Below are 20,374 nucleotides of genomic sequence, written 5' to 3'. Positions count from 1 at the left end.
TACGTCGTATTGTGTATTCGGTCCCCCCTCCCCCTTTTTTTTAACCATATAGCAGTTGACGTTGGGTTGGAGGTGCTCTTTCCTCCGCAGCTCCTTATGCTCACCTTTTACCGTTCCATCCTTTCGATCACCTCATCGTCTCTACTAACTGCAGGGGTCCTGTAAATGTAGGGGGGGGGAGGCACGCGGGGAAAAGAAACGCTTGTTGGTGAATTTGTACAAACATGGCGGAAGACGTTGTTTTGTTTCCTTTTTTTTTCCTCCTTGCCCTTGGTATTCATATATATAAATGTGTGTATCTGTACTTTTTGGTTTCTGAGTGTGGCACCGGAAGAGTGTGTGGCACACCTATTTCATGATCACGGCAGGTAACAGTGACCGGCATTGCATGGGTTCGCTGTTGACTGTATATGTACCGATTAGAATTTAGGGGACAACATTTCCCCCAGAGGGCTAACATTCGTTACAAGCTGTTTTTGTTCTTTCCCCCCCCCTCAAGACATACGTGCTCCATACGTGTCGGTGGCCTTTTCGTGTGCGTGTGTGTGTGTATGTTTTCGTGTTTTGCCATCGCCGCTAAACATTGTGCAGTGGATATATAAATATATATATATATATATAAGCATTTGTGGTGCGCGCGGCCACATCGCGTACTTGCTTGGACGAAGAGGGAGGGGTATGAATGGGAGAGCGGTGCAGTTAAGACACAGTCAATGCGCAAAAAAAAAAAAAGAAAAAGCCTCGTTGCATCTGTGAAAAATGGACAGTCGGTGGTGCTACGCGTCGTTCTGTATAAAGAAAATAACGGAGTCGTAGTTTGAATGCTGCTACCCCGTTCGCGCACCGGTATTTAGGGGACACATGGCAACCGTCACGGTTGTTGAGAGTTATCTCCCTGTTTAATGTTATTATCCTCCCTCCTAACAACTGCGTGGGTCGGCTTGTCTTGATGTGTAGTTTATATGGCCGCTGCTGGGTAGTGAGCGGACTCAACCACTTCAACTACTAAAGTCACGTTGAAGTTTGTCAAACTAGCGCCCTAGGAGGCTTTTGTATTGCATGTGAAGGTGGAATATACGGAATTATATCTCGTATTTGCTATTCTGCTCCTTGTTCGCTCTTAGTTTTGTTTTTTCTCTTTAGCAGAATGGGTCTTTACCCGTAGCCGTGCAGAGGCAATGGAAGGTGAAGGAGGTGCTGCGTGCGCCTCATAGGGCGTGGGCCAGTAGTTACACAGGCAGACAAGTTTATTAAAACATGAATGCACATATAGTTACAGTCCTTGACTCTACCGCTCCTGCCTGCAGTACGTGGAGTGCGTCTTTGATTTACATTGTGTCCCTTTCTAGTTTTTCCTTGTGAACACAGGTCCCCGGGAGGAAGAAAAATAAAAGTGTCGTGCAGCCGTGGCTCCGTGTATGTTTGGCTCGTGGTGTTTGGCAGTTGTAACTAAATTTTCTAAGAGTTACGGGACTGCACCGTTACAACGCGTGCCAAAGAAGAGCTATGATCAAGGCCTTTTTAAACTTTATCTCAAGTTGGCGCTACCTTCCACCTACAGCAAGACACTGCTTGTAAAATGTGGTGGCGGTCGCACACACACACTATGATATCCATTGTTTTGTTGGCCGTGCCCCCATTACCCTGTCCGTGATCGATCTGGTTTTGTGTGCTATTCAGAGTTGCTTGCTAATATAGGTACTCATACATAGAAATTGCATATATATATATATATATATATATTGTTGAAAAACTCCCTTTCGCGATAGGGAATCTAGTTGAGGAAACCATGGTCAACCAAACAGCGGGCGAGGAGGCGCGTGTGTTTGTCAACAATCAGAACACACGCGTTGCTACCGTTACACTTCCGACGCTTACAAAGCGGTCGGGTGGACGAGCACTCGATGGGGCAACCGATAATTCGGATAGCGATGGAAGTCGAGAAGATATGAGGGATCTAAATGGCTATCAAACTCTTAAGAATGCGGGAAAGACATTGTCGTCGAAAGACGTACATCCGCGGTTGGAGGGTGTCTACCATCGGGTGATGCGACAATTACAATGGCGTGCAAATTACGGTAGTGTAGGAACCCCCCCGCTAGGCATTCGCTTGGGTGTAGAGAGTGATAAGGACTCTAAGGTACCTGAGAGAACTTTTGAACAAGAGGAGTTAATGAACTCCAACATGTCACTTACCTCCACCTTGTTACCTGAAGCAACCCCAAGTTTGGTGAAGAAGCGGCCATCATCGCAGTCAGTAGGGAAGAACCTTATATTGTCCAGTCCAATGAAGGGTGACGAGGGTGACGAGGGTGCCTTACTCGCACAGCAGCCCTGCCCAAAGACGTTGCGTCTCATCGTGGAGGAGGTCACAAATACTATTGTGGAGAAGTTAAAAATAGCACAAATAGGTTCAATCAAATCATGTCTCTGCCAGGTTTTCGAGAGTCGTGCACTATTAGACCGGTTGTTGAAGGAGATACCGTCCTATTCGCAGTTCCAAGGTGATGGGGAACGATTACTGACCCCTATGAAACTTCAGGAACTCTATCAAGAGTTCCGTAAACAGCCAACCGTGTTGCCTAACGCATGTTACGTACGGGATCCAGTAAATGGGTCCGTACTTGCTTGCACAGGGGACATGTGTGCTGCGGCCAATGACCCTGAGGTACCACCTGTAGATGAGCAGCCAGTTCCTCAGCAACAAGAACAAGTGGCAGAACAACCGAAAACTCTTATGTCTTCCCAGTTTACACTTTGTCAACAGTCTGTTTCGCTCACAGGAACTTGGGTGGGTTCAGAAGCGAAGAAACCTCTGCAGATGAACTTCGCTGAAGCTGCCATTCCCGCAACTTATGGAAAAAGCAGCAGGATTCCGCAAAACGTTGAATCCCCTTCAAAAAACAAAGCCCCTGACATGAAGCTTAAGTTTGCACCCCGACCCGCAGCGATTGTGACGTCTGGAAGCATACAGCAGGACCTTAGCAGCGAGGTATCCACCGTAGGACGGGAGGGGGGTGACCTTACGAGGGAACACTCCGTTCCCACCTCTTCGTCAAGAAGCCACTGCACATCGAAACTTGACACGCAGTATGCTCCACTATCTGGCGGTGGTAAACCAAAAGAGTTATCAGAAGTTGCGAAATGTCACCAGGAAACACGGTACGTATCTGTTGGGGTCGTCACAGATAGCAATAGCACAACTACGGTGACATGCGAAAAGTATGACGAGCTTGTGAGATATGTAGAGAGTCTCCACGTTGATATTGAGGAGAAGAAGCGAGAAATAAAATTGCTAAAGGAGGAACTGAGTGAAGAACAACAGTACACCTCTCGCAAGAAGAAAGTGGTACAATACCTGCGCGAAACACTTTACAGGGAGTGCTCAGCCTTGCGTTCACAACTTACCATAGTACAACAAAAACAAATACAATATCAGACTGCACTGAAGGATCAGCAGCGGTCCTTGACGGGGATGCAGGCGTCACCCATATATTTTCAGTCACCAGCGGGTGTGTGCGGCGGGGATCGAAAGCGGAACAATAGCTTCTCTCGGGGTGAGTTTTGGCGACCACCCTCCTCTGGGGTGTCAAGGCCGGGTGCATACGAGAGTTCTCGTGGGCTGAACAACAGCGCAAGTGATCTCACGCGTCGTCCGACCCCGGGTTCGGCACAAAGTCACAGGCGACATGGAACGCACAGCGATGAAAACGACGAAAATGCCTCAGTAGACGACCCGTCCACTGACATTGGAAGTAGTTACACAACTCGAAACATGAACGCCTACGATGGTCGCGGTGGTGGGCTGAACAGGTCTATGAGTATGACCCGTGACGTAATATCCATTGACTGCACAGCCGTTCAGAGTCTTCTCGACCTTGTCCTGCTGGCGGTGGAAAATGATCAAGTACTTCCTGCTTCTGCATCAAAGGCAAGGAACGCGAACATGGAAATCATTGGGAAGGCAATGGTTACCGATCCGGAAACTTCTGAGAGAAGAGCACGGAAGCATTTTGAGCTCGTGCAGCGGAAGATGAAGGAGAACTACGCGCGAAGTCGAGGGGAATTATTGGCTGCACTCAACACAAAGGAGAGGGAGATAACGAAGATAAAAAATGCAACGGACAAGCAGTATTTGGAAAAGTTTCTGAGGGAACAAGTTGACGAACTGAGAAGTAGCTACCGCCGCATTCGCAGGGCCACGGTTGAAAATTTGAGTGAACTATGGAATTCTGTGTATTTAATGATGGATGGTATCCTCAACAGGGCCACCGTTGTAGATGCCTCTCTACGGGACAATGAAAAGCTTTATACTTCCTTTACCGCTTTGCAAGATCTTGTCTCCGCTGGCACCAGCCTAATTGGTCCAATGCTCACCACTGAGTACGGTAGGGGTTATCATCCATGGCCGCTGAAGTTGCGCAACACTAGCGAACCATTTCGCGTTATGCTTCGCGCGCGCTACGGTGAAACGCAACTACAGCCCATACATGAGGAAATGAGTGCGTTTAATGACCTCTATGTGAATGCGCATCAGTACGTCACGCGGAATCACGTGGTTCCGCAACTGAAGCGTCCGGCCGTTGGACCAACCTTACGGCAGCTCTGTGCACTACTGGTGTTGAACTCCGCGACAACAAATGAGGTATGGCAACAAGTAAGCGAGAAGTATGGTCGTGAAAAGAATCTACAGCGCCATATTGCACTGCTTAACTTTTCACTCGTCTCTCTTATGTATCGCCAGCGTGTGCTGGCTGACCGATCCGCAGCTGCATTGCGGGAGGCGGGAATGGATATGAAGTTAATTGGTCTTCCTGTACAGCGTAGAGTCAACAGAATCGCAGAGGAGCTGCACAAAGTGATCGCCGAACGCTCAACGGTCAGACGGCAGCGAGTGGATAATGCCCGTGACGTTTACCGCATATGGAAGGCAACCCAAATAAATATTTATGAAGGGTATGCCACTCCAGCGATGCCTCCGCGCCTCACTTTGGTTCGTTGCGACGCGCGAGGTGCAGCGGATTTAGGGCCATTCACTCCGCACTTGAGGGGGGAAAGCAATGCGGAACCCCGTCTGCACATGACGACGGATTCGCGGAGAGCTATGCACGAATTGATCAACCGAGAGGGCGCGGATGACGTTTTGGGATCTGATGGAATCTCCCATGCCTCCACTAGTGCTATTTTATCCCCCACTGCCGCTGCTGCGGAGACTAACGAATAAGGGGGCCCAGAAAGTTTCTAGTTTCTTTTTAAGGTACTAAGGTCACCCCCCCCCCACACACACACACACGCGCCCATGTTTACTGAACTCAGTATCCCAAAGATGAGACGAGTTTACCCTCCAAGTGCGGCTGTCAGTTAGCTGCAGAAGTACAAGTATGCGTATGTGCACTTGTTTTCACCTGTGCTCATGTGTCAGCGTTGGCCACTGTAAATTAGCGGACGGGCCGCTCATGATTGTGTTTGCAACGAATGTATATCTATGGTCCGGTTTGGCCAGTGCATATCGTATGGGGGAGGTTCTGTACCTTTTCCTACATGCGTTGAATGTATTGCGTGCCACAGACGCACGTATGGAATCGTATCTTCCCCTTCTCCCGTGGAGTTGTGTAAATTTGGAGAGTGTGGGGCAAAACTTATATTCGTATGTGCGTTTGTGTTAAATCAAGATATAGATACGTAACTGGGTAGTGGGTGGACGAAAAGTGGTTTGCCTTGTTAATCACTTTGCTGACTATTTTGGTTCTTCGCATTTCTTTCCCCCTCCTCCCTTATCTACTTTTTTTTTTCCATACCGCTAAATATCTCATATTTGTATAGCGTGGGCCGTTGCTTTACCGCGTTGGCACGTAAACAGCACAACAACTGTCAAAATACGTCGGGCAAATAAGAAGGAACGAAGTGAGCTGCGCTCCCAGCATTGAGTGAAAAGGAAGGTTTGCCACAGTTGTAGTGGCAAGTAGTAGGTATTCAACGAAGTAGTTAAAAAAAATTATGCGAGCGAGGCCCTCTTGGCATTTACGCCTCAACAAAAATCGTGATGATGTAACCACCTTTCGTGGTTTCCCCGCTACTGCCCGTAGCTGCTGCAGCATCGGTAGCATCAGTGGGCTCCAGGCCCTACCCCATCCAATGGAGTTGAGTTCTGTAGAATACCGCAGCGAAGGATGGACACATGCCATATGCCGCCTTTACCGCACTTTGTATAAGTTGCATGCAAAGCAGTTGCATCCAATTCAGCGTGAGTTTGGTGATCGGTTCGTGCAGACGGAGTTTCAGCGTCACATAGACGCAAGCGAGAAGCATGCGCGTATCTTTTATCAATCATGGTATTCGTATGCCGTACAGCTTTTAGTAGGGCAAACCTCTCGGGATATGACGCCCGAAGAGCAACAACAACTGACACCAGAACAAAAAGAGACCATGCGGAGGCTTCGTAGCCACGTACTGCAAGCAAAACAAAGCGAACCGGGGTTTCACTTGTAAAGGGATTTATTCTGTGAGTCCTGAGATGTACACACGGTGCGACGTATTCGTATGGATAGTTTAGGCTTTGTCCGGCAAGTGGCGTCCTTTTTTTTTTTTTTAATGCTTATATTCTAGCAGGTGGTCCGATGCTTCCAGTAGTGTTAATCATATCGCCATCAGTTTAGAAAATCGTTATGTTGGTAATCATTGCATTTTTTTTTTTACGTTATTGTTGTTGTCACTGTATTACTACCTTATTTAGGCGTCTGCCTATTTACTTCTCTCGCTTCCTATTTTCACACATTCCCAGCGACAGAACTAACTAAACAGAGGAGAGGTTGAATTTAAAAAGGGAAAGTAGAGGTGGTTCGGTGGGATCCACAATCCCTATAGCAGGTAAGGTGTGGGCACACGTAAGGGGTGAAGTGTAAAAATACACACGTGTATATATTACCAGAGGAAAGAAGCGAAAAGCAACAGTAACAGAGCAAAAAAAAAAAAGGAAACAACGAAATATAAAACTAATTTTGAGTCGAACCAAAGGAACGGTGAGAAGAGAAAACGGAATCATCAGGAAAGTATCTTCCAACGCCAAATATTGCGGGTCCCAGAAAAGCAAGAGAACACGCTTTGTTTCTCTATTGGCCTTATCCTTCGGTATTTCACTGAGGCGGCTCGCCAGTTCTTCGTGGATAGCAGAAAAAGTTCGGAGGGCAGTTTTAGGGGGGCACGCGAGCGAAGTTTCTCCCGAGGGCATTGTGTCACACAAACTGTCAGTGGGCAAGGGATCCACACGGGAACTGGTACGACCAACTGTGCTCATCCGTGTCATCGTTTCGTCTGTGGCAACACAAAAGGCAGAGGGTGGAAAACAAGTGTGTGAGCGAGTGGGGCAACAACAGAGTACAGGAAACTGTTGGAGCTACCGAACATTATCTTGAGGTGTTGCGCGGTTGCCCATCAGGAGACACCTGCGTTGGTGCCTGTACAAAGGGCTGTGGAGCGCACGTTCGACCGATATAACATATATAAATATATATATATATATAGGGAGCCGAAGGTTATGCGCCGTGCCTCTGTAGCAGTCACCCCCTCCACGTCGTCAGTGTTGGGGGGTGGTGCTTCGACGACGGGTACAGTTGATCCCACCACTGGAACGTCAGGCGCTTCATGTCAGTCTGTTCCCCGTCTCGCTCATCGAAGTGTTATGGATACTGAAGACGGACTAACTTCGCCAAAGCCTAGACCTCAAGACATTGTAGTGACGAAAAGTAATCCGACGCTGCGTGCATCAGCAGTGCGACCTACACTAGCCGCTTCCTCCGGAGCTCACATTCGTCGGCGGCCCCCGTCCGTTCCAGATCGGGCCGTTTCCCCTCACTTTGCCACCCCGGTCTTGTCAACACTCTGGCGAGATATGGTCGAGCACCGCACAGACCCGTCACCGGCACCGCGCTGTTCTCGAAAGCGTCGCTCCACTACATCGGCGACGGCACCACTGGCCCGTATGCCGTCAGCAGTACTACGGGGGAGTGGGGAGCAGTCTCGGGGGAAGGCAGTTGGGCAAATAATAGAGGAGGTGGGGAGGGCTCGGTCACTCCGGCGTGTAACAAACGACAGGAAGGGGGGATCGCTACTCAGCATGCATGCTACAAACACATTCAACGGACAACGACATCTCCTGTCCCCGGTAAAGGGTTCTCTCGGGACTGCACGGCCGCCTATTGTGCTTGATGCAAAACAAAACACTCGGTCTCGCTCAATGCGGATGAAGCTGCAGGAGGTGACGCCCAGCAACAATGATGAAATGCGTAAGGAGGTCGTAAGCTGCTACAGGAAATTGTGCGAAGAGGTTGGACAGTCACCACAAGAATCGTGGATTGCCGCTGTTTTGGGCGAAAAGACCGATATTACCTCTGATTCGAATGTGGGCTTACCAATCGGTGATAGATCAACAGCGAATGACAGTGTTTGCGCTAGTGCTAGCGCCAGTGGTAGAAACATTGACCTTTCTCTGAAGCGAATGCCAAGCGGCCCAGCTCTTAGCGCGAAATCACAATCATCTGTGGAGGGGCGACAGAAAAGCAAAGGCACTTCGAAGATTCAGGGATGTTCCACTGTGAAGGCACCATCGATAGCCTCCACAACAAAGTTTACCAATCTAGCTTCTGGAGCGAACGTTTTGCGGGATGAGTCACTGCGACGAATGATAGCATATTGTGATCACCTCCGCCCTTATAGCAGCAAGATGGAACAGTTGAAACAGCGGCGACAGGATGTGAGGGAGTCATTGAACAGATTCCTTGAGGTGTGCAACAAGAAGCAGGATGGTTTGCACGAGGATAGAGCACTTGATTCAGAGCAAGCGGCTGACAACGATAGCTCGAAATCTTTAACCATCAGTGCCCTCCAGTCGCGAGCAGATTCGTTAACTAGCGGTCTTAAGGAGTTACAGCGGTGCAACGTGAGACTACTGTTATGCCTGTCTAACTTATCCTGTGAGGTTAGGAGGCCTTTGGGTTCCATTTCTGGTGATGCAGGGCCCGCGTCTAACGATCAGCAGCAGGAGATAGTGAAGGCTTGCAGTGTGCCAGCTGTGCCCCAGATTCAAAGTGTCCCAAAGGCATCGGCATCCCTGACATCGATTAACCTGCCTACGGCGATCCCTGCCGCTTATCTACACTTCCTTCGCTCGCAGGAGCGTATCATAGTGCAAGAACTCTCGGAGTTGTGTAACCGTGTCCGTTCAGCCTTGGCAGAGGGGACAAACATTTCTACAGCGGATGAAGGACTGCTGGAGACCCCACTGTTCCTTCCTTCGACGTGGTCCGCATCGACCAATAGTGCTCGTGCAGTCAAAGATCGGAAACTGAGCGAACAAAAACTTCAACCGAAAACAGGGGGGAACCTAAGTGCTGCGGCGCGCCGGGCGGTTCATGCGTCGTCAGCCCCCGCCAGCAAACCCCTCACTCGCTTCGCGAGTAGTACGAAAGGTAGTGAACATAACTACAGCACGAGTAGGTGCGCCGATAGTCACAGGACTGTTGATTCTAGCAGCACCACGCATGCATCGGACGTACATTTGCCGTTTGTGGGGGTTGCGTTTGCTGACTGGGCGAATACTAGTGATGACGAGAAGGAGAGCAGCTTGAACAGTACTTATCCTCAGCGAAATGACAGCACTGCCCGCAGTCCTAGACTTGTGATTGGGGGAGGAAAGCGGCGTTTGTCATTTGATACCGCTACCGAAAAGCATATTCGTTCCACCACCTCGGCTAACGGCGCCTTTGCTAACAAATTCTGCCGAGCGAGGTCTTCTGCAGCGGTACTCATGGGGTCGAAGAAGGTAACTCCAAAACTCAATGCGAGAAATGCCTCTCCTACGAGGACGGCAAAGCGGTCGAAGACGAAGCACTCGAAAAAGAGCAGCACGCCGGCCGTCGAAGGTGCTATCACCGCGGCGCAGATAAAGCAAGCCGAAGCTACCTGGGAAACAATCCAAGGACTAGCGCTGCGCAACTCTACGAGTGGGAATTTGGGTAGCCCCACTCAATCATTCTCCATACAGTTGGCGATGGTCCCTTCAGCGGTGGATGAGGCACGTGATGGCAACGATATGTCCATAATTGGAGAGAGGGGTAGTCCCGCCGAAGCTGCAGGTGATTTCAGAGCCACTGGACCATCAAATCAAGAAATTTTGAGCACAAGGAAGGAGCAACTGCCATTGCTGGGGAAAGAGTACAACACTCCCGTGTGCCAAGGTGTAGAAGTAACATCCGTGGATGAAAACCACCGGCGGGTTCATGCGGCGCAGGTAATTGAACGCTTTCTGCTCCGTTGTGTGAGGCAGAGGGCCCAACACACCGACAAGCAGAAGAAAAAGGGGAAGGAAGAGACGATGGTGGAGGAAACTGAGGCGGCAACCGCGAAACCATTCTCCGCTCCTGTGGATAGTGTATTTTTGTGTGACTCAGAGGCATGTAATCAAATGGCGGCACGCATAGTTCATTGCTGGCGACGATATAAGTCACGATTGGAGATAAAGCAGCTGCAGAAGCAGAGGTGGGAAGATGAACATCAGCAGCAGCGGCTGCAACACAGAAATGTTATGGCTGCTCGTCTACAGAGTTTCTTCATTGTCAACTTAGCCGTGCGCCGCCGGCGCCGGCTTCTTCAACAGAAGCAAGAGGAAGCGCCAAAGCCTGTTGTGGCGAACTCTACTCATGAAAAGTCCACAAAACCGTCCACACCAAACGCTAAAACGAATAAAGAGAATGGCGGGTCCCCGGTACCGACCATGCGAGAGAGGTTTGACCGAACACGAGAGAAGCGAAAGAGTTTGCTGCGCGACCATCACGATAGGACCGAACTAAGCACAATGAGCAGTAGCGCGTCAACGAAGTCGCACACGGGTGCCCCCATGAAATCTCTTAAAACTCGAACTCAGTCGGCAACATCTCTTGTAAAAAATAAAAGCGGCACTAGGGCAACAGTAGTTCCACCGTTACACCTGAAGTCTTCTGGTTTATCGACGCACGCTGCAGACAATTACCACCCCGATACAGTAACACTCAAGGTCGGTATGCTACACCGACTTCTTCGTGCACCGAAGCCCCTTGTGTACGCACTGCGTGTCATGTGCAGCCGTTACGAGTCACGGCCTTATTCCGCTTACGATGTCCTTGCCTCGTGCGATTGGCGTACAGTAAAGGATGATGTTGAGGAGGCTGCGGAGCACAACGAGGAGAACAGGGGTAAAGATGGCAACGCGGAGGAAATGGCTGAAACCGCTTCCATTATTAGTGGGAACAGCAGCGTGCATGCGTTCGAGAACATGATGCCAACTTCCAAACCCAGGTCTAGCGATGACTTGTACCTCCAGATCAAGTCGTATCGAGCTATATATAACTCCTCTTCACTTAAGGTGAAGGGAAATGTGAAAGATGGGAATGGCACACCTTCCTCATTTCTGAATATGTTCTCTACACACCCACCATCAGTTCGCGTGGATAGTTTTGTTGATACGAATGAATTACGGTTTTTAGAACCCATACCCAAGTCGTTGCCGCGACCCTTCGAACACTGGAGTATTGCGCTTTCCCTTCAGCAGCGCGTGTTCACCGCGGCGGCTATCTACGCATGGAAATTAATATTCAGTCACACACCACATGACGACTATAAGCAGCGGATGCTTGACACTAGGGAAGAGCAGGAGGCCCGTCTCGATCGCGTCGAGCAGCGGAATCGCATGATACTCGCGTGTTATTGCGTCCGCTCGGAATCTGAGTGGCTTCGGGAGGCTTCGGCAGATCTCAACTTCGTTGGTCGCATATGGAATCCGAAGCGGTCGCTCGATCCCAATGACCCTGACTTCGAACGGCATTGCCTTGAGACGTATGAGTTTGTGGAGAATTTCCTCTATCAATGCTTTCCCACACTATCAACCCTCGAGGATGTGCCGACATTCCTAATGGGGGCGGGAATTTACTTTATGATGCAAGCAACACTCACCAAGTTGGGGGCTGGAGAGGGAGCGGAGTCATTTGTGGACGTTGGCCGGTTGGACGAAAATACGTCTTCTTTGAACGCACAGCAACGTGAATGTTTATTTGTGTACGAGTTTCTCAACCTAATCGACACGCTTTCCTTCTGGCACAGTCAGTCAAAGGGGAAGAGTAATGACGCATCCCCAACGGGGAAGTCGAGCAGCAAACAACCGGGCACCGCGGCGGCTGGGTCAACACAAACAGAGACTAGTGATGATGATTTCATTTCATGGAGGGCACACCTTGAGCGTTCCGTGAACGCTATTTTAGGCGCGTCATCCACTGGAGTTGGCACATCAGCCACGGCTGATTCCCTTACAAATTTAGACGGTAATATAACGGATTCATCTGATTGTCCACCAATTCGGTTGGTAAAGTGTCCATCTTCCAATGTTGTAGCGGGTGAAAAAGTTAGCATGGAGCGCTTTTCATTGGCTTACCCGAGTGGTTTCCTTGTGGGTCTCAGTGAACGTTTGATGCGGTGTTTAGTGGGAGTAAAACTTGATTTGGATGTGTGTGAGGATCTTGATGTGGCCATGTGATGAGGAATCTTGTGTGAGGTGCTTGCATTTTTGTTTATTATGTGTGGTGAGCTCCATGCAACCACCGTGAGGAAATTGAGGGAGATAATGCTGTTAAATGTGCTCAAACTCCGGTGGCCTCCATGGGTCAGTTTCCAGTTGTGAAGAGGGTATTTTTCCTTCCTTTCCTCTACCGCGCTCCGATGGATAAAAAGTTTTTTGTCTGACAACAACAACAACAACAATGACAATTAAAAAAAGTTTTAGTGGGACCATCAAAGGCACCCCACATACATGCACACAACTGCTTTGTGAAGGGCACGCAAAGGCAGTCGGCGTAAATGGAGAGTGAACGGAAAGGAGAGGAGAATAATATACAATAAAAACAAATATAAGGGCGTGAGCAGAAACGATAGCAAGCTGTTGAATGAAACAATAAAGTGGCGTGCATGTATGTACATTTCGCACGCACGTAAATATTCATACACATACATAGTGGGGAGGGGAGTTATGATGCTGGAGTTGGGGTGACGAGGCTATAGGGAGTGAAGAAAATAAGGAGAGAGAATGAAGAATATATAGATACATATATATATATATATATATATATATATCGAGGGGGAAATGGTGAGGAGTCTGTGCTTGAGGAAAAGAAATTAAAACGGTTACCGATGGTGGTGCTCTGTTTTCTTTTTTGTGTTTGTTGTTTTCTTGTGCGTATATGTATTTGTATGCGAATCTCACCGACTCTCAAAGTTTTGCATCACGATGATTCTATTTACTGCAATGCATAATGTTTATGCCGGCGGTTTGTAATTGGATAGGGGCACCTGCGGTTTGAAGAGAGGGGAGAAAAAGACATTTCTCAGAGAATAGTAACGTTTACTTCCACTTGTATGTAGATGCTTCTCATTTTCGTCCGGCATTGTTTTCAATTCGCTTTTCTCCGTGGAGGTCCTTTTTTTTTGCTGGGATTACTTCCGGTATCCTTTGCTTACTTCTCCTTTATATCTAGCAGGTGCTTCTCATTTCGATGCGTTTGTTTTCCGTGTTAGACTCTCTTCTTTGATTGATTGATTGATTGTTTTTTTCTTCTCTTTTCCTCTTTGCGCCTCTGGCATGTATTATCCACTTGTGATTGGACTGTGTTCGTGGGATTGTTATTGTTGTGGTGTCGACTGCTTAGTTTCATGTAGTGGAACTTTGCTTTTAGGAGGAATTTGAATATTATTTACACCGTTTTCTTGCTGCACATTAGCCGCTACTTAGGCACCTCGTAAATAAGGTGCTCACATACATGATAGGCAATGTGGAGATCAACGTTTCACCCGGTATGTTTTCGCATTTTTTTTTCCTTTCGCATCCTCTTTTATTCGTTTTTTCTTGCTACCCCCTATCCCTTTTCATTCATTCATTCATCCATCCATCCATTCAACTTCCTTCTTTCTTGTGCTCTTATATTTGTCCACTTTACGTCCTCTTTACGCGCTTTATTTTTCTTTTATGTTTCTTTTGCTGATGATTCCCAGCCCCATTTGTTCTATTTTCCCTCAAATCCGGCTTTACTCCTCTGTGAAGGCAATGTTGGTTTGAAGGATGTGAAAATATATGCAGTTGGGAGGAAAGTTTTTCATTTATCTTCCTCTAAGTTGTTTGGTACGCTTTCCTCAACCGCTGCTGCCATTGATATTTACTCTCTTTTTTTTCCCCCTCCTTCATTTTTTCCCCATGCCTTGTTCTAAATTTATATTTCTGTGTATTTATAACGCGTAACATCTTTTCTCTTTTCTATAATCTTTTTCCTTTTCTTTTTTTGCTTCACCCCTACTTTACTAGAGGTTGATAGAACCTTCGTAACCTCCTCCTCCCTAAGCGCAGCTTCACTCACTCGCACAAAATATTAGAGAGGAGACTAACGTATTGCAAAGGCTTCCAGTGGTGCTGAAGCTTACGGAACATTATTCCAGCGAAGAATTGGAGTTATACACATAACTGAAACGAAACAAAGAATTAAAAAAGCAACGAAGGAAGAAAGGGTGTCTTGATTTGCGCCCGTAATTCATCCAGCGATCGCTCAATAAATCACGTATTGAATTGTTTCCCCTCTTTCTTTGTTTGCAGGCTGTGACGAGTCGTGGGCGGGCCGTCTAACCGGCTTCTCTAATCACAAGTGTAAACGCCGCATAGTACGATACGAATTGTAGCCGAGTAGCCAAAAAAAAAAAGAAAAAAAGAACAGCAAAAAGGAGCACGTCTCAAAGTTTCAGTCGCGTAAAAAAGTGTAAGCGAGTTCTACAACGTAATGCTTCGAGCTTCTGTGTTGCTGCTTAAGTCAAGCATACGAACATCAGGATTGCTTTTACCATGGAAAATACGACCAGTGGCGGATACAATGGAGCGAAGAGATGCGTGGAAAGAGTTGGAGCAACTTCTCACTAGCATTACACGACTGAGTAACGAGGAAGCGATAGAGAAGATGACCGAATTTTGTCCACGGCTTGCGATTTGTGACATTGAATACCCCGTCGAGACGCTACAACGCAAACGGCGGCTGGAGGAGCGGCGGATGTTGAGGCAACACCACGAAAATCGTAGTCGCAATGGTAAGAAGAAGGGGGAGCGTGAGCAGGTGACAGAAACCGTTACGTTAGCAGACGATGAAGCCACTCGGAAATTGATGAAGAGCACCTTACGTATATTGGTTGCAAGGGCTCAAAAAAACTCTGGAACCAGCGACCGGGAGGTGGTGCGGGACAAAATGAAGAAATCCTCCTCAAAGATTATCGTTTCTTCATCCAGTGCCACACCTGCTCCCCTTCCGAGTAAAAGCGACGAGGGGAAGCGTAGCGGGGCCGACAAAAAGGCGAACAGAGGCGAGGTTGATGGAACCCAAAACTCCAAACGAAAAGGAGAAGTTGAAAAATCAAGTGATTTGGTGAGTTCCCCCACAACCACAACCACTGGAGCGACAGCAGCAGCAGCAGCAGCAGCAATGAATGTTTCTTCCTCTTCTACTTTTCCTTCTGGGGAAACTCCGTTTAGGGCTTCATCAACTGCATCCACTGCAGGAGTAAAAGGTGCGGATACATCGAGTAGTGGTGGTAGCGCATGCAAAACGGGGAAAGGTAAGTAGATAAAAGGTTGGGATTGTTTCGGTGTGTTAACAATCAGTTGAACACTAGACTGCAAAAAAAAAAAAAAGAAGAGCTTGAAAGATATGGAGGGATGGAGAGAGAAAAATGGGGCTGGAAACGGGGGAATGAAAATGCAGATCATGGTGTGATGACACAAGAGAGGAAAAAAAAGAAGAAAGTGGAAAAGGGCGACGCTGTGCGAAACCCAGGTGTTAGGGTTGGTTAACTGTTGGAACTTTCACAAGTTTTTGAAAATGAGGAAAGGTGTAAATTGTAACTCCTTCCGTCTCCGTATGGTTCCCACTAGTGTGCATATGTATACGCCTTTGTGGTGCGTCTCTCTGCCATGAACCGAAAGTAAAAGGGGGCTGAGGCCGTGTTGTAGTTATTCACTTTCAGTGTGTGCTCTAACTTAAATATATAACGCCTCTTTTTCTCATCATTCTTCCCCTTTCCACACATGTACGGATGAGTGAAGAAAAAAAGGGGGAGTTTGTTTGTTTGCCTTTGTGAGTGGTGACCAGAGGGGACAGTTAGAAACCCTGCGCAGTGTTGCTTTCAGTTCCTCTTTGCATCTCCTCCATCTCTCCACTGTGATTATGTTTCAAGGAGGCATTCTGTTTGGAGGGAACAAAACTGATGGTTTCATTTTCAATATGGGATGAAACGTTTAAACAATTATGAAACCTCAAAGATCGAAAGTATATACATGCACACCTTTGCGCTTGGGGTGGAAAGATAGAAGGAAATGAAGGCCGTGCATTGAGCCGTTGTGTCACCGCCTAACTTTCCCCCCTCCCTCCAATATTTGAGGTGGTGTAAATGACTTCTCCCTTCTTCCCTCATCCATGGTGATGTGTTTTACCATACTTCAGTCTTGTATTTTTGTTTTGTTTTACCTCAATTAATTCTCAAAACCAAAAGAAGAAAAGAAAGACGAGACGGTGAAAAGGCGACCGAGACACGTGTGTTCAGTTAACGCATTGGCTTCTCACGATATGAAGAATCGTTTACGTTCTTAGATAAGGCTTCACGTACACGCAGAACGCCACCATCGAAGAAAAGGCGGTAAAAAAAAAAGAGAAGGGAAGAGAAGAGAAATTGGGAGAAACTACTCTACCACTTTGTTCGTGAATCGATTGCTCAGCTTCTTTATCACTACTTTTCTTCCCTCCTTTACTTCGCCATTTACTCATGTACACTCTTTTTTTACAGCCACCGCTGAAGGAAAGGATAGAGGGGCAGAGCTGGCGAGTCATATAGTTAGTTGCCAAACAAATATAACATGACCGTCTGCTTCAAATGCAAGTCAGCGTCAGCGGTGGTGTGTAGCCGTGACGGGCCCACTAAAAGTTACTGTTCTTCATGCTTCACAGATTTTTGCACCCGCCTCACGCGGGACTCGCTTTTCCGCAATTGCGGACTACCGTGCGATGAGCCGGTGGTAGTTGCCGTATCGGGAGGTTTTAGTTCCATGATGCTATTGCACCAACTCGGGATACTGCGGACGCAAAATCGCATAAGACAAGGTGAAGGGCGTGTGACATTTGAACTCATTCCGCTGCACTTACGTGAAGAAGAACTTATGGCGCCAACCCAGCAGGGCCCCGTTAATGCGTTTGCGGATGAAGGTGATGATGCCCGTCAGGAAAACGGGAGGTATTGTCATACATTTTCTGAGGTGAAGGAACAGTTTGAAGAACTGGAGTGCCTGGTGCGCACGCAATGCGAACAGTGGGAATTTGCAAGCACCCCGCTATTCACAGCGGATGAAGTACAGATCGTGCAGTACAGTGATTATTTATCGCCTGATGAACTACGCGGACTCCGGGAGGTGTTGCACCACCCGCGTATTCCGCTTTCGCACCGTGAACTTCTCTACAGTCGATTGCGTGGACGCATTCTGACCGTTGCAGCGGTTGAAAGTATTAACAAATGGAGGGACATCCGTCAAGTTTCGGGTCAGTGGTATCACATGTTGACGGGCGAGAACGCTCTCCGTTGTTGTGTGGCAACGCTACGAGAGGTAATGAGCAATAGCAACAGCAATCGCATTGTCCATTTTGGTGGACATCGTGGTTTTCTGGGACAGTGCATGGTGATGCGGCCGTTACGAAGCCTTATTCCTCGCGAAGCTGTCATATACTGCCGCCTGCACGGCATCCAAGCAGGGTTTACACCTTCACTCAGTACCTTGACGGCTCTGCGCTCCTTCGATCGTACCCTCGAAGTTTTTATTAATATCATGCTGGGTTCCTACCGCACATCCATTTTCAATGTACTGAACACGGTGACGAGACTAGACGTGGGTGCCGATGCTGAAATACTGAATGTTGATTTGCGCACTGAACAAAGTGGGGGACCGTGTGGGGAAAATACAAAACAGGCAAAGCGTGTTATTGCCGGAAAAGCAGCACAACACCACCGCGAGCAGTTAAAGATGAGGCGACCCATTTGTTGCCTATGGGAAGGCGCCGACATCAAAGGAGAGGAGGAGGCAGAGGAAAATGGCGAAGAAGGGAAATTGAGTAACCAGTCGCGGCGATTATGTCTTGTTTGTGGATGTTTCATCATTTGTGCGGATGAACACCCGGTAACGTTGCGATTTGGTCGGCGATTTGTGTGTGAAAGCTGTCTCCAATTAATGAATGATTTCGCCAACACACGCCGCGCCGAAGCGGGAACTGAGAGTGAGCGAATATTAACGGATCCTGCCGTTCACTCCGCTGTTACCACCGGTCCCGGAACTATGCTTAGTGCTTTCGAGTCACTTACCACCACAATGCAAATGTTGGTTGCAGTAACAGGTAATTCGCCTTCTCTCGCTGGGAATGACGGTACTGGTGAGGATCGATGCGTGCGACGGCGCCTCAGTGCTCACGGCGCAGAAGAGTACATCTTACAGACAGATGATGGTGAGAAAGACAGTTAACTGCTTCTTCAGAGTTGTAGGCTTTTGAACATGAGTTTCTATGGATATGTCGATCCTAAATTTTCGTTGTGTTTCCGCATGGTCGGCATGCGGTCGGATATGGTGCCGCACGACGTTAACTTTCCTTCCTCAGTTGATCTTGTAACAATGCGGGCCCAGATTTATGCATATACACGCGAGTGCTGAATGCATGATCCTTTCTAATACTTATCCATCCTCCTTCACTATTATCATAAGCTTTCTCGTGAAGATGTTAGAGGCGTCAGCCATATCTCTAAGAGTTGAGAGGCGAGACCTTTTAGTGCTCATCGTGCGTGCTAAAGAGGCAAGTTAGACGGCAACTCACAAGTGCGATGGGGGCTCATTCTTTTGGATTTGAGTCCGTACGAGCCTCAAAGAGTGGAACAATGGAATGTGCGAGAGGATGCCAATAAATAAGATTGAAAGGCACCATTCCGTCAACATCCTTAAGAGTTTGAACAGGTGGAGGTTCGACAAAATGTACGATCTGGTGAACGACCGAACCCGGCAGGTTTTGTGATACCCCTCGGAGGTGTGCGTGTGTCTGTGGCTTAACATATCGAAAAAAAATGAAGCAGCGTTGCTTAAGTGGGTACTTATAGCGATTGTGCGGGAAGTAGGGAGAGGGGATATCTGTTTCAAAAAGAAATTATGAGGTAACGGCGGAAGGTTTCCCTATTTACCTTTAGTAGATTGTTTTAAGCACTTATGTGAAACCTTTGTGTCGAACGCGTCCTGTATTTAATTAAGTGTGTGTTGGTGTGAAGAGGGGGAAACGCCGGGTTGTTTTGAGGAAAATCAGCAGTGAACAGTTGTGCGGTGGGGGGAGGGGGATAAAAGGGAAGTTAATCAAGCGGTTTTGCTCATCCCGTCTGTAGAACTCCGGCTCTTTTCACTCACCAGATTTCCGGTTGGCGTGCGATCGGCGTAAGTCTCACGAATCAAAAATTATACATATCGCATGTAAAACTCGACGTATGAATTGATTCGCAAAAAGAAAGTATTCCACACTAATTATTTTGGGGACATGGGAGGTGAGAAAAGGGAGGGAATAAAACGAGCCTCAGGAGATGAGGATAATGTCTCGGTATATATACGACAGTGACGAAGGATAAGTTTTGCACTTTTGATAAAGGAAGTCCAAAGAGAAGGAACAAAAAGGTAGGAAGATACGCTAAAGACATCAACAGGAACCATTTGCCAAACGGATGTGAACGAACTTAAGGACCTGAGCCAGGACAATAAATATTAACTATTAAAAAAACATCAATAAGAGTGGCGCGACTTACATAAAAATAAACCTAACAGGATAATACAGATACCTTAACCATCAGCGGAAGATGGGCTTATGCGAGGAAATTGGTGAGGTTAGCTAAGTAGCTTGATATTGTCTCTCGATGGCACGTAAGCTTATTGGGTTAAACGACAAATTGTGGATTAACACCATACGCACCGCTTGTTCCTCAATATTCCAAGTGGTAGGAAACGTTGTCGTTACATCAAGAAGACAGTTTTCCAGTTACATTTGGTACCAGCGGTGCCATCGTTCTGAGATGGTGCTACTGAAAAGACGTTTTCACTTGTAGTATAATAACTCTGGTCTCAGCAACAGTGGGGTCGTTACATATTTGTTTTCTTTTTGCTTTTGCCATAATCCTAACAAACAGCACATGATGCATCCAACGTTAAAATTTTATTATGTTTATATGATTCTCGATACTTTTTACTTGGTTGTGGAAGATGTGGAGA

The 20,374-nt window shown here is 47.6% G+C and overlaps 5 protein-coding genes and 1 pseudogene across 6 annotated transcripts in view; all 6 read left to right on the top strand.

Moving 5' to 3' along the window:
• Nucleotides 1–1,789: 1,789 nt before the first annotated feature.
• TEOVI_000779500 (uncharacterized protein) lies at nucleotides 1,790–5,224 on the top strand (the record flags this gene model as incomplete). The annotated part of the gene is made up of 1 exon (XM_067221941.1): nucleotides 1,790–5,224. One exon carries the CDS (start codon nucleotides 1,790–1,792, stop codon nucleotides 5,222–5,224), a length of 3,435 nt encoding a protein of 1,144 aa, XP_067078042.1.
• Nucleotides 5,225–5,997: 773 nt separating this feature from the next.
• On the top strand, nucleotides 5,998–6,489 carry TEOVI_000779400 (Complex1_LYR-like, putative; the record flags this gene model as incomplete). Its single annotated transcript, XM_067221940.1, has 1 exon — nucleotides 5,998–6,489. One exon carries the CDS (start codon nucleotides 5,998–6,000, stop codon nucleotides 6,487–6,489), a length of 492 nt encoding a protein of 163 aa, XP_067078041.1.
• Nucleotides 6,490–7,534: 1,045 nt separating this feature from the next.
• TEOVI_000779300 (uncharacterized protein) lies at nucleotides 7,535–12,559 on the top strand (the record flags this gene model as incomplete). Its single annotated transcript, XM_067221939.1, has 1 exon — nucleotides 7,535–12,559. One exon carries the CDS (start codon nucleotides 7,535–7,537, stop codon nucleotides 12,557–12,559), a length of 5,025 nt encoding a protein of 1,674 aa, XP_067078040.1.
• Nucleotides 12,560–14,840: 2,281 nt separating this feature from the next.
• On the top strand, nucleotides 14,841–15,671 carry TEOVI_000779200 (uncharacterized protein; the record flags this gene model as incomplete). The annotated part of the gene is made up of 1 exon (XM_067221938.1): nucleotides 14,841–15,671. One exon carries the CDS (start codon nucleotides 14,841–14,843, stop codon nucleotides 15,669–15,671), a length of 831 nt encoding a protein of 276 aa, XP_067078039.1.
• A 1,286-nt stretch (nucleotides 15,672–16,957) lies between these two features.
• TEOVI_000779100 (uncharacterized protein) lies at nucleotides 16,958–18,604 on the top strand (the record flags this gene model as incomplete). The annotated part of the gene is made up of 1 exon (XM_067221937.1): nucleotides 16,958–18,604. The coding sequence occupies one exon, from the start codon at nucleotides 16,958–16,960 to the stop codon at nucleotides 18,602–18,604; it is 1,647 nt and encodes a 548-aa protein (XP_067078038.1).
• Nucleotides 18,605–20,369: 1,765 nt separating this feature from the next.
• Nucleotides 20,370–20,374, top strand: part of TEOVI_000779000:pseudogene — a 999-nt pseudogene continuing 994 nt past the window's right edge. Inside the window, exon 1 of the mRNA in view lies at nucleotides 20,370–20,374. This exon is cut by the window's right edge and continues 994 nt beyond it. Coding sequence covers nucleotides 20,370–20,374 — 5 coding nt within the window.

This window comes from Trypanosoma equiperdum, assembly GCF_001457755.1.
Source record: "Trypanosoma equiperdum strain OVI genome assembly, contig: ctg_1520, whole genome shotgun sequence".
Lineage (NCBI taxonomy): Eukaryota > Euglenozoa > Kinetoplastea > Trypanosomatida > Trypanosomatidae > Trypanosoma > Trypanosoma equiperdum.
This window is presented reverse-complemented; position numbering and strand designations above follow the sequence as displayed.